This window comes from Bombina bombina, chromosome 5 (genome assembly GCF_027579735.1).
Source record: "Bombina bombina isolate aBomBom1 chromosome 5, aBomBom1.pri, whole genome shotgun sequence".
NCBI classification, from domain to species: Eukaryota; Metazoa; Chordata; class Amphibia; order Anura; family Bombinatoridae; genus Bombina; species Bombina bombina.
In genome coordinates this window covers 446,151,851-446,166,088 of record NC_069503.1, presented here as the reverse complement: position 1 = coordinate 446,166,088, position 14,238 = coordinate 446,151,851, and the positions used below count along the sequence as shown (strand labels likewise).

Genomic DNA, 14,238 nt, shown 5'->3' with positions numbered 1-14,238 from the left:
GACCGGAAGTGATTACATGTTCAATCACTTGCGGTCTCTATCAGTGATTAGCCTAGCCGGAAGTACATTCCTATACACCACTTCCGGTATTACTCTGTTAATTGCAATTGAATTATTTCAAATATTTGTGTATCAGTCCCACATCAGTAAACTGGGAAAAAGTATTCAGGGATATTCGCTTTCATTTAGTTACTATCAAAAGTATTGTGTCCTACACCTCATATATTACATTCACCATTGTGATCCAAACTGAAAGGCTTCCGGTAGTAACGTAATACATCACTTCCGGTTTCGGGCTCCATGTGTTTAATGTGTTAAATATATAAGAATGACCCTATACTCTAACAGGTGCTTTACATTGCAGCCTCTGTGTATATGGTAACAAATCTCCCCCTATAAGTTGTATGTGCTTATGTCCCATTCAGGCACTGCCTGCAAACACCTACTATACACAACTATTGCTGGGTTCTTATGTTTAACCCCTTACTGTGTTATCCCTAATTTGGGTTCTTATATTTAACCTCTTGATGTGATATCCCAAACTAATACTTTTGCATCCCACAAAAGAATGTTACACTTATATATCTGATATACTCGACAACTGTGACACCTTGGTACACTGAATAAAATGTAAAGGAACAATTACTCACTACATAGTAGCAATTGAGTTGCAGTACAAACTATCTTAATCCTTTTCCCATGTCAATGTGTATATTACTTAACCCATTATGTGATACAGGCCACTAGGAAGAAATACAGAGCACACTTAACTGGATTATACAGAACTTCTGTGGCTACTTCACACGTATACATTCAATGGCATACAAGACTTCCTGTAATAATATACTGTCTGATAGAAGGTCTAAAACAGGGTCTATCCTGAGAAATTAGGCCCAGTTGGCAAGTTTGTTTATAGTAGCAGTGGTGAATAAAAAGAAATGAGCCATATAATTTAGAATGATGGGCACTACTCTCTTACAACAAAGCTCCAAAATGTATGATGTTTTAGAAATGTTAAATTAAAAATACATTGTTCAAAGAGAAACATACAAATTATAATAGGAAATGTTTAAAATACTTGCTAAATTATTTATTTGTTCTATAATCTGAAATAGATCTCTGTCAGTCCCTTATATTTGTTTTGGAATTCCAATTACTTTATGATATAAATGTTCACAAGGTATGTTGGGCAGTCCTTGTTACGCATAGTAATGACGATCCTCTTTCTTGTTATATTGCCATAACTCAAAGTGTTTTAATCAAAAAATCAAGAATGTCCTTGTTGCATAAATACAATATACTCATGTTTCAGCATTTTGTCAATAACTTACAAATTTATACATTCATAATAAGAGAGGTCAGAAGATCAGTGTTGCCTACTCATTTCACCTTTTTCACCTATAAACTATTACAATTCTTGGATTCCTTAAATACACTTTTAATGACCATTTATAAATAGTAAAAACTGTGCACAAATTATATGAGTTACATAGCTTATTATAAAATTCATGTTAATTTGAAATTACCATAATTGTCATCTTTTAGCCAGGAAGGTTCCCATAAAACTCTAGATTTAGAGTTTTGTCGGTAAGGACACGCGTAGCTAACGCTGGCTTTTTTCTGGCCGCACCTTTAAAATAACTCTGGTATTGAGAGTCCACAGAATGGCTGCGTTAGGCTCCAAAAAAGGAGCGTAGAGCATATTTAACGCAACTGCAACTCTCGATACCAGATTTGCTTACGGAAGCGGCCAGCCTCAAAAACGTGCTCGTGCACGATTCCCCCATAGGAAACAATGGGGCTGTTTGAGCTGAAAAAAAACCTAACACCTGCAAAAAAGCCGCGTTCAGCTCCTAACGCAGCCCCATTGTTTCCTATGGGGAAACACTTCCTACGTCTGCACCTAACACTCTAACATGTACCCCGAGTCTAAACACCCCTAACCTTACACTTATTAACCCCTAATCTGCCGCCCCCGCTATCGCTGACCCCTGCATATTATTTTTAACCCCTAATCTGCCGCTCCGTAAACCGCCGCTACTTACATTATCCCTATGTACCCCTAATCTGCTGCCCCTAACACCGCCGACCCCTATATTATATTTATTAACCCCTAATCTGCCCCCCACAACTTCGCCTCCACCTGCCTACACTTATTAACCCCTAATCTGCCGACCGGACCTGAGCGCTACTATAATAAAGTTATTAACCCCTAATCTGCCGACTGGAGCTCACCGCTATTCTAATAAATGTATTAACCCCTAAAGATAAGTCTAACTCTAACACTAACACCCCCCTAAGTTAAATATAATTTTAATCTAACGAAATTAATTAACTCTTATTTAATAAATTATTCCTATTTAAAGATAAATACTTACCTGTAAAATAAATCCTAATATAGCTACAATATAAATTATAATTATATTATAGCTATTTTAGGATTAATATTTATTTTACAGGTAACTTTGTAATTATTTTAACCAGGTACAATAGGTATTAAATAGTTAAGAACTATTTAATAGCTAAAATAGTTAAAATAATTACAAATTTACCTGTAAAATAAATCCTAACCTAAGTTACAATTAAACCTAACACTACACTATCAATAAATTAATTAAATAAAATACCTATATTAGGGTTTATTTTACAGGTAAGTATTTATCTTTAAATAGGAATAATTTATTTAATAAGAGTTAATTTATTTCATTAGATTAAAATTATATTTAAGTTAGGGGGGTGTTAGTGTTAGGGTTAGACTTAGCTTTAGGGGTTAATACATTTATTAGAATAGCGGTGAGCTCCAGTCGGCAGATTAGGGGTTAATAATTGAAGTTAGGTGTCGGCGATGTTAGGGAGGGCAGATTAGGGGATAATACTATTTATTATAGGGTTAGTGAGGGGGATTAGGGGTTAATAACTTTATTATAGTAGCGCTCAGGTCCGCTCGGCAGATTAGGGGTTAATAAATATAATATAGGGGTCGGCGGTGTTAGGGGCAGCAGATTAGGGGTACATAGCTATAATGTAGGTGGCGGCTCTTTGCGGTCGGCAGATTAAGGGTTAATTATTGTAGGTAGCTGGCTGCGACGTTGTGGGGGGCAGGTTAAGGGTTAATAAATATAATATAGGGGTCGGTGGTATTAGGGGCAGCAGATTAGGGGTACATAAGAATAACGTAGGTGGCGGTCGGCAGATTAGGGGTTAAAAAAAATTTATCGAGTGGCGGCGATGTGGGGGGCCTCGGTTTAGGGGTACATAGGTAGTTTATGGGTGTTAGTGTACTTTAGAGTACAGTAGTTAAGAGCTTTATGAACCGGCGTTAGCCCAGAAAGCTCTTAACTACTGACTTTTTTCTGCGGCTGGAGTTTTGTCGTTAGATTTCTAACACTCACTTCAGACACGACTGTAAATACCGGAGTTAGAAAGATCCCATTGAAAAGATAGGATACGCAAATGACGTAAGGGGATCTGCGGTATGGAAAAGTCGCGGCAGAAAAGTGAGCGTTAGACCCTTTTTTTAATGACTCCAAATACCGGCGGTAGCCTAAAACTAGCGTTAGGAGCCTCTAATGCTGGTTTTCACGGCTACCGCCAAACTCCAAATCTAGGCCTATAAAAATACAAATGTATTTGCATTATATATATGAAGTCTGCACTATCATTTCTCTCCAAACAAGAGAATATTTGATCATCGGGCCCTTAGAAAATAATGAAGCTCTTTGGGAAACTGAAGCAGTCTTTTTTATTTTAAATAGAATAAATATAAAGTGTAATTTAATTGTAAAAGATACAGATAAATATACAAAGTATGACTCTAATTTGTTAAGTTAATTACAATCCTAAATAAACTGCTGTATAAAGAATCCACATGCATTAAAATACAAAATAGAAAGTGCAAAGTTTAATTGCAATAAAACTCAGTCTGAAGTTATATGAAATACAAAGCACAAAGTGTGAATGCAGCAGAACTCTCACGCCATGAAGTGTTATATTGCACTGGGTTTGTCTCTACATTACATACAGAAATGCAAGGAATGTTCCTTGGAGAATTATAGCAAAATCTGCATTTTTTTAGAATCGTGGGAGGGATCTCACAGTGCTGGAGCATCATTTTATAAAAACAAGCTGTCTATAAAATAGAACTGTAGTGGCGCTATACCAATAGTTAAGGGTAAAAAACAAAATAAATTTAAATAAAATAAAAACACTATATAGAAAATACAAAATACACAACAACCAGTATGTGATATGAAGCAATGTCCAAAACTAATCAAATGTAAGCGTTAGATGACACAGTTAGGAAGGCTGCACTCCTCTTCTCACAATAAAAGTGGATTAAAATGACAGCATCTGGCAAATAAAATATGGGTACTAACATTCACATAAAGCACCCTTATGTGCTTGTGGGCACAGGCTAACAGAGTATTAGGTGTGTCAGCTCACCAACTCCAGGCTCCTGCAAACAACCCAATGGCTGCTCCAATGAAACAAATATGTAGCAAAGAATAGTGGAACCTAGGTGCTCACTTGATATAAAGGGCTTGGAAACACTGTTCTTTTAAAACCGATTTATTAAAACCATTTAAAAACAATATAGTGAATAAACTGGTGGCATCACAGTAGTTACCCCAGCATATGCAACGCGTTTCTCAGCATTACGCTGTTTCATCATTGGAGCAGCCATTGGATTGTTTGCAGGAGCCTAGAGTTTGTGATCTGACACACCAATTAATCTATTAGCCTGCACCGACAAGCACATAAGGGGATTTTAGGGACTTTATGGAAATGTGAGTACCCATTCACGGTTGCCCTTCTTTATGATCATCTGTTATGGTCTACTAATACACACATGAGGCGCCTCTCTTTTATTTGTCAGATGAGGATCATTTTATATAATCTCCTCTGGCCAAAGAGCTTTATATCATCAGGCTCTAAGTGTGCGTGAGTAGTGTGTATGACTATGTGTGTTTAAATTGGCACAAGCAGGAAATGCTTGTTGCATATCTAGGCTTTCATTGCTTACTGGCTTATAGGGGCAGCTCCCTTATCTCTGTTGTTTGGTATTTACATGTTTTTATTTATATATATATATATATATATATGTATATATATATATATATATATATATATATATATATATATATATATATATATATATATATATACAGTATATATATAATAAGCATATTATAAATAATATAAAAAATATGTATTTATATAAATATAAATAATAACAACGCTTTTTCTCTGTCCTATTTATTTTCCCCTAACTATATGTTGCTCCTTTATATGTTTGTTAAAAAGACTTTTCAGCACATATGATGCTCTATGCTACTGGAATCTTCCAGGCATGAAATCTTGAATCAAAATATATCAATATAATTGTTTCTATTATAGGTTTCTTCCTGTGAAAAATGTCGCTGTGATGCTAGTGGTGAGGTAATGTGCACCGTTTCAGCGTGTCCGCAGACGGAGTGTGTGGATCCTGTGTACGAACCAGATCAGTGCTGTCCCATCTGCAAACATGGTAAAACACATGTTACAGAATCATTGGTTTGCAGTAAATTTGATTGTTTTACTTTCAAAAAGTTAGATCTGCTCTGTGGTATTACTGTTACTGCATTACAATACAGTCCTGTACTATAAATATATATTAGACATTTTAAGAACATGCAATAGCTATTATACTAGCGAATGAGTAAATCAATGCAATTTAAACAAAATATATTTGATATTAGGCACCTTCACCTTGTAAGTCATGTAGTAGTATAATTTTTTTTTACTTATTGGTAATTATAATTGTGTAAGCTCACACTCATTTTTAGGAAATTATATATATATACAAATATAATAATAAATGTATATATATATATATATATATATATATACACACACATATGTGTGTGTGTGCTATGCGCAGGAGCTTGTTTATATCTCTTCCTAATTGGCCACAGCAAACGAAATAAGATAAACAATGTCCAACTCTGCAAGACAGAAACAAATAGAAGTCTGTCTTTCAGAGTAAAATTGGAGTCTTTTCATCTTAAAGGGACACTGTACCCAAAAAATTTCTTTTGTGATTCAGATTGAGGATGAAATTTTAAGCACATTTCTAATTTACTCCTATTATCAAATTTTCTTCATTCTCTTGGTATCTTTATTTGAAATACAAGAATGTAAGTTTAGATGCTGGCCCATTTTTGTGAATAACCTGGGTTGTCCTTGCTGATTGGTGGATAAATTCATCCACCAATAAAAAAATACTGTCCAGAGTACTGAAACCAAAAAAAGCTTAGATGCCTTCATTTTCAAATAATGATAGCAAGAGAACGAAGAAAAATTGATAATAGGAGTAAATTAGAAAGTTGCTTAAAATTGCATGCTCTTTCTGAATTACAAAAGAAAAAAGTTGGGTTCAGTGTCCCTTTAAGAAGAGCGACCTTGGTGGAACATATGAACTGTTCATAAGATTTATTTAGAGATTAGTTTAAAATTTGTGACTTTTACCTTTGTAAACTAGAAAATTATTATAGATTTTATTTTTAGTTGGTGCGCTCCCTAACACCTAGGATGTTATTTTTCTAAACAATACTTAAGTGGTTTATCAAGACTTGTGTCCTGGATAGGGATAGGCAAATCTGGTGAAAGTGCAATTGAATCTTGATAAGAATGAAAATCTATTAAAATTTAGTAATCAAATGTTATTTCCGGTTTTCGAATGTTACTTTCGTTTTCGAATGTTCATAGATTGAATATTCACATACAAAATTTTGAATGTAACATTTGATTTAACAAATACTTTTCAGATGTTCAATAGTTCATGTGGCAGGGAATTTAGTAAATTGATACATACTGTATATATTGTTTAGAATTTTTTTGTTTAGAATATTGCATAGTTTGAGTATATCAATTAACATTTTTTCTAATTAAAATATTACATCATTTGATTTAAATTATGCAATATTCAACTTAGAAAATTTTTAATTGAATATTACAGTTAAATATAGTGTTAGAAATACTATTACATAAAATGATTGCCAGCATGTTGTACAAACATTCAAAATGAATGAACAAATGTGTTAAAATTTGTTTCATTTTTCAAATGTTGCAAATCATTCGCCCATACCTAGTCCTGGACCTTAAAAACAATGCACATTTTTCAGACACAATGATCATTTTAAATTATTTTGTGATGTGGTTTATTATTTCTGATGCATAAATGAAAATTTGAATTTAAGAATGTTGGAGTGACTCCAACTTCTCTGAAAGAAGTAAGACTACAACAATATCCAGATGTATTCTACAGCAAAAACAGGCAAAATAAACAATGCACATAATATGCAATGTTTTTTTATTTTCCTTCATTAAAGGGCCACTGTAAGTAAATATTTTCTATGCCTGTTACTAACTAACTACCCCAAATACACTTTTTATCAATAGCATTTCATTAACATATCTCTACCGTATATCAGAAATCTTGTCTGCAAATTTAATTGTTTTCCAAACCCACTCCGTGGGTATCCTTTGCTCTGTACCAATCCGTTTACAATACCTAGGTTTCAAAATGGCGCTTTAAACACAAAGTTATTGGTTTAAGTATTTTGAACATGCAGTGCTGAAAATAGTGGGCAGGATAACGTGACATCATCGGCGAATAAAAGATATAACTTTTAGAACGTTATGAAACTTCGTTTTGGAGAAAATATAGGTCAGTAGGTTTTAATTAATGTTTATTAATTTTAATATGTTAGTTGTTTAGCTTAAAAATTATAACAGAAAGTAATCCTTTAAACATTTTGGCCAAGATTACAAGTGATGTGCAAAAATGTTAGCGCTATTATGCTTTAACATTGTTTGAACGCAGTCAATAGCTCTTCTATTTATGCTAAAGTCCAAAGTTTGAGCTATAGTCTAAAGTACTGTATGTTGAATAGCGTGAGTGTGCTAAATCCTTCACATAACAGACTTCTAAGGGGTAATGTAATAACATTTGTGTAGGAAATTGCTCAAGTGCTAAGTTAAAGGGACATGAAACCAATTTTTTTTCTTTCATGATTTGGAAAGAACATGCAATTTTAAACTTGCTTCTATTATCTAGTTTGCTTCATTTTCTTGATATCCTTTGTTTTAAAGTGTATCTAAATAGGCTCAATAGCTGCTGATTGGTGGCTGCACATAGATGCCTCATGTGGTTGGCTGACCCATGTGCGTTGCTATTTTGTCAACAAAGGATAGCTAGAGAATGAAGCAAATTAGACAAAAGAAGCAAATTGGAACATTGTTTAAAATTGTATTCTCTATCTGAATCATGAAAGAAAAAAATTGGGTTTCATGTCCCTTTAATGGTGCATTAGGACAACGGTGAACAAGTAGTTCTACAAGATATTATTGATATTAATGGTTTACTATAGGTCGTAAAAAGTAGTATTTTGGATTGTGCCTGAGTGCAACACTTAAAAGGACAGTCTACTCCAGAAGTTATTTTTTAAATAGATAGATTATCCCTTTTTTAGCCATTCCCTATTTTTTGCATAACCAGTACTGTTATATTAATAAACTTTTTACCCCTGTGATTACCTTGTATCTAAGCCTCTGCAGACTGCCCCCTTATCTCAGTTTTTTTCCAATCAGTGCTGACTCATAATTCACTCCACAGGAGTGAGTACAATGTTATGTATGCAGCACACATGAACTAGCAAAGTTGCTTAAAATTGCACGCCCTATCTGAATCATGAAAGTTTAATTTTGACTAGACTGTCCCTTTAACTCACCACTTGTAATACAAGTGCAATGAGTGTTCTAATAACTCTGTGCCATTCATTAAAAGTATATGCTTTAACCATCCACTTGTAATATCGAAATGTGCATTATAAGTTGCACAAGCTAACACACCCTAAACTAGAGATTGAAGTCCACTTGTAATCAATCCCATTATGGGTAATGAAATATAGATATTTATGTCCCTTTAATTTTTTTTCTGTTCCCAAACTTTGTTCATAATGTCAAATTAATCTTATATGATCTTTGAGCTCATATAGAACTTGTGTAATTCTAGTGCCTCACATTAGTGAATGCTGTAGCAAATAACAGGACTTATATTACTTTATAAATGTTTCATGCAATTTGTTCTAAATATAATTTTCCTATCCTCAAGTTTCATTCTAATCAGCACAGCAAAAGCAGCAATAGCTTCATGAATAATAACCTTTTATCTTGTCCACAGACTATACTGAATTAGAATTTCCTATTAGCAATATGGTTTTAGAACTGTAAAATAATATAGTTTTAGCTTTAGTTATATATAGGACATTATTGGAAATAAAATATTTTTGGCTTAAAAAATTGATAATACTGCAGAAACTATTAGCCAATCAAATTAAAGGTATGTTCCAGTGTAAAAAAAATATATGATTTGTTAGTGCATTTTTCCTTTAACAAATCTCTTTTTTTATTCACTGCACGCTCTTGTGCCGTTCCAGATAAGGAGCAAATGAGAAGCTGGCATACGTGCATATTCTACAAACACTTTGGCCAAGCTAAAAAATGGGGGTATTCCAAAAGTACAACTTGGACTATAGAGAAAATGTATTAAGCTGTATTTGCAGGTTCTGAGATATTGCAGTGCAGACTTCAGTTTCTCATCCTCTGTGCCAGCCTTAAATGTAGCAGAGACAAATCATCACATACTTGCTCTTTCAGGAAGAATGGTTGCATAAGAGCAAGAGGGTGTGATTGCATAAACAAGCTCTTGTGCAATATTAATTTTAAAGTGAAGCGGCATTGCAAGTAATGATTGTGGGCGGACAGGTTCTCTGCATGTTAACTTATCCGCCTGCAGTTTGATACATTTTCCTCTGTGTATTTTATCCTTTTGAAGGAGGTAAATACACAATAACATTTTTATTTGTTTAAAAATAAAATGCTATAAATTTACTTTAAAACTACAATGCCCCTTTAAGTACTTTAGAATATGATAAATGTAGAGGTAGGAACAAATGCATTCAACAAAAAAATATAGTTGATTCATTAATGCAGTCAAAAATGCAGGCTTCAAATGCATAATTTTTACACTATTCAGCACCGATCCACAATGTACTTGTCAGCGGATTAATTTCTGAAGTAGCCAATAACTATTCAAGCTTTTTGGTCTTGACAATCCTGTCTCCATTAAAATTATAAATACACTTTAAATAATTTTTGTGCTGTTGATAATTTGTAGCAGTATTATTATTACTATTATCGGTTATTTGTAGAGCGCCAACAGATTCTGCAGCGCTGTAGCACTATCTATTACTTTAAAGGGACAGTCTACACCAGAATTTTTATTCTTTTAAAAGATAGATAATCCCTTTATTACCCATTTCCCAGTTTTGCATAACCAACATAGTTATAATAATATAATTGTAACCTCTGTGATTAACTTGTATCTAAGCCTCTGCAAACTGCCCCTTTTTTCAGTTCTTTTGACAGACTTGCAGTCTAGCCAATCAGTGCCTGCTCCTAGATAACTTCTCGTGCACGAGCACAGTGTTATCTATATGAAATACGTGAACTAACACCCTCTAGTGGTGAAAAACTGTTAAAATTCAACCTGAAAGAGGTGGGCTTCAAGGTCTAAGAAATTAGCATATGAACCTCCTAGGTTAAGTTTTCAACTAAGAATACCAAGAGAACAAAGCAAAATTGGTGATAAAAGTAAATTGGAAAATTGTTTAAAATTACATGCTGTATATGAATCATGAAAGTTTATTTTGGCCTAGACTGTCCCTTTAAATTTCTTTTACTTTAAGCTGTTATCCAAATGTTCTACTGATGCCCTTTACGACTTTCTCCCTTAGGAAATAGCAGACAAATCATATTCATTCACAAATTAAATTTGAATGACCACATGGCTGGATATAGGACAAAATGAAAGAAAAACATAATTTATGTAAGAACTTACCTGATAAATTCATTTCTTTCATATTAGCAAGAGTCCATGAGCTAGTGACGTATGGGATATACATTCCTACCAGGAGGGGCAAAGTTTCCCAAACCTCAAAATGCCTATAAATACACCCCTCACCACACCCACAAATCAGTTTAACGAATAGCCAAGAAGTGGGGTGATAAGAAAAAAGTGCGAAGCATAAATATAAGGAATTGGAATAATTGTACTTTATACAAAAAAATCATAACCACCACAAAAAAGGGTGGGCCTCATGGACTCTTGCTAATATGAAAGAAATGAATTTATCAGGTAAGTTCTTACATAAATTATGTTTTCTTTCATGTAATTAGCAAGAGTCCATGAGCTAGTGACGTATGGGATAATGACTACCCAAGATGTGGATCTTCCACGCAAGAGTCACTAGAGAGGGAGGGATAAAATAAAGACAGCCAATTCCGCTGAAAATAATCCACACCCAAAACAAAATTTAAATCTTGTAAAACTGAAATTATAAGCAGAAGAATCAAACTGAAACAGCTGCCTGAAGTACTTTCTACCAAAAACTGCTTCAGAAGAAGAAAACACATAAAAATGATAGAATTTAGTAAAAGTATGCAAAGAAGACCAAGTTGCTGCTTTGCAAATCTGATCAACCGAAGCTTCATTCCTAAACGCCCAGGAAGTAGAAACCTAGTAGAATGAGCTGTAATCCTTTGAGGCAGAGTTTTACCCGACTCGACATAAGCATGATGAATTAAAGATTTCAACCAAGATGCCAAAGAAATGGCAGAAGCCTTCTGACCTTTCCTAGAACCGGAAAAGATAACAAATAGACTAGAAGTCTTTCGGAAATTCTTAGTAGCTTCAACATAATATTTCAAAGCTCTAACTACATCCAAAGAATGCAATGATTTCTCCTTAGAATTCTTAGGATTAGGACATAATGAAGGAACCACAATTTCTCTACTAATGTTGTTAGAATTCACAACCTTAAGTAAAAATTTAAAAGAAGTTCGCAACACCGCCTTATCCTGATGAAAAATCAGAAAAGGAGACTCACAAGAAAGAGCAGATAATTCAGAAACTCTTCTGGCAGAAGAGATGGCCAAAAGGAACAAAACTTTCCAAGAAAGTAATTTAATGTCCAAAGAATGCATAGGTTCAAACGGAGGAGCTTGAAGAGCCCCCAGAACCAAATTCAAACTCCAAGGAGGAGAAATTGACTTAATGACAGGTTTTATACGAACCAAAGCTTGTACAAAACAATGAATATCAGGAAGATTAGCAATCTTTCTGTGAAAAAGAACAGAAAGAGCAGAGATTTGTCCTTTCAAGGAACTTCCAGACAAACCTTTGTCCAAACCATCCTGAAGAAACTGTAAAATTCTCGGAATTCTAAAAAGAATGCCAGGAAAAATGATGAGAAAGACACCAAGAAATATAAGTCTTCCAGACTCTATAATATATCTCCCTAGATACGGATTTACGAGCCTGTAACATAGTATTAATCACAGAGTCAGAGAAACCTCTTTGACTAAGAATCAAGCGTTCAATCTCCATACCTTTAAATTTAAGGATTTGAGATCCTGATGGAAAAAAGGACCTTGTGACAGAAGGTCTGGTCTTAACGGAAGAGTCCACGGTTGGCAAGAGGCCATCCAGACAAGATCCGCATACCAAAACCTTTGAGGCCATGCTGGAGTCACCTGCAGAACAAACGAGCATTCCTTCAGAATCTTGGAGATTACTCTTGGAAGAAGAACTAGAGGCGGAAAGATATAGGCAGGATGATACTTCCAAGAAAGTGACAACGCATCCACTGCTTCCGCTTGAGGATCCCTGGATCTGGACAGATACCTGGGAAGTTTCTTGTTTAGAAGAGAAACCATCAGATCTATTTCTGGAAGACCCCACATTTGAACAATCTGAAAAAATACCTCTGGGTGAAGAGACCATTCGCCCGGATGTAACGTTTGGCGACTGAGATAATCCGCTTCCCAATTGTCTATACCTGGGATATGAACCGCAGAAACTAGACAGGAGCTGGATTCCGCCCATACCAGAATTCGAGATACTTCTTTCATAGCCAGAGGACTGTTAGTCCCACCTTGATGATTGATGTATGCCACAGTTGTGACATTGTCTGTTTGAAAACAAATGAACGATTCTCTCTTTAGAAGAGGCCAAGACTGAAGAGCTCTGAAAATTGCACGGAGTTCCAAAATATTGATCGGTAATCTCACCTCCTTAGATTCCTAAACCCCTTGTGCTGTCAGAGACCCCCACACAGCTCCCCAACCTGTAAGACTTGCATCTGTTGAAATTACAGTCCAGGTCGGAAGAACAAAAGAAGCCCCCTGAACTAAACAATGGTGATCTGTCCACCACGTCAGAGAGTGTCGTACAATCGGTTTTAAAGATATTAATTGAGATATCTTTGTGTAATCCCTGCACCACTGGTTCAGCATACAGAGCTGAAGAGGCCGCATGTGAAAACGAGCAAAGGGGATCGCGTCCGATGCAGCAGTCATAAGACCTAGAATTTCCATGCATAAGGCTACCGAAGGGAATGATTTTGACTGAAGGTTTCGACAAGCTGATATCAATTTTAGACGTCTCTTGTCTGTCAAAGATAGAGTCATGGACACTGAATCTATCTGGAAACCTAAAAAAGGTTACTTGTGTCTGAGGAATCAATGAACTTTTTGGTAAATTGATCCTCCAACCATGATGTTGAAGAAACAACACAAGTCGATTCGTATGAGATTCTGCTAAATGTGAAGACTGAGCAAGTACCAAGATATCGTCCAAATAAGGAAATACCACAATACCCTGTTCTCTGATTACAGACAGAAGGGCACCGAGAACCTTCGTAAAAATTCTTGGAGCTGTAGCTAGGCCAAACGGCAGAGCCACAAACTGGTAATGCTTGTCTAGGAAAGAGAATCTCAGAAACTGATAGTGATCTGGATGAATCGGAATATGCAGATATGCATCCTGTAAAACTATTGTAGACATATAATGCCCTTGCTGAACAAAAGGCAGGATAGTCCTTATATTTACCATTTTGAATGTTGGTATCCTTACATAACGATTCAATATTTTTAGATCCAGAACTGGTCTGAAGGAATTCTCCTTCTTTGGTACAATGAAGAGATTTGAATAAAACCCCAGTCCCTGTTCCAGAACTGGAACTGGCATAATTACTCCAGCCAACTCTAGATCTGAAACACATTTCAGAAATGCTTGAGCCTTCTCTGGGTTTTCTGGGACACGGGAAAGAAAAAATCTCTTTGCAGGAGGCCTTA

General features: G+C 35.1%; 1 protein-coding gene across 1 annotated transcript in view; it reads left to right on the top strand.

Moving 5' to 3' along the window:
• Positions 1-14,238, top strand: part of VWC2 (von Willebrand factor C domain containing 2) — a 789,648-nt gene that overhangs the window by 359,247 nt on the left and 416,163 nt on the right. The window contains exon 2 of the mRNA XM_053714319.1: positions 5,398-5,527. Within this exon, the coding sequence (XP_053570294.1) occupies positions 5,398-5,527 (130 nt within the window). The remainder of the gene's footprint in view (positions 1-5,397; positions 5,528-14,238) is intronic.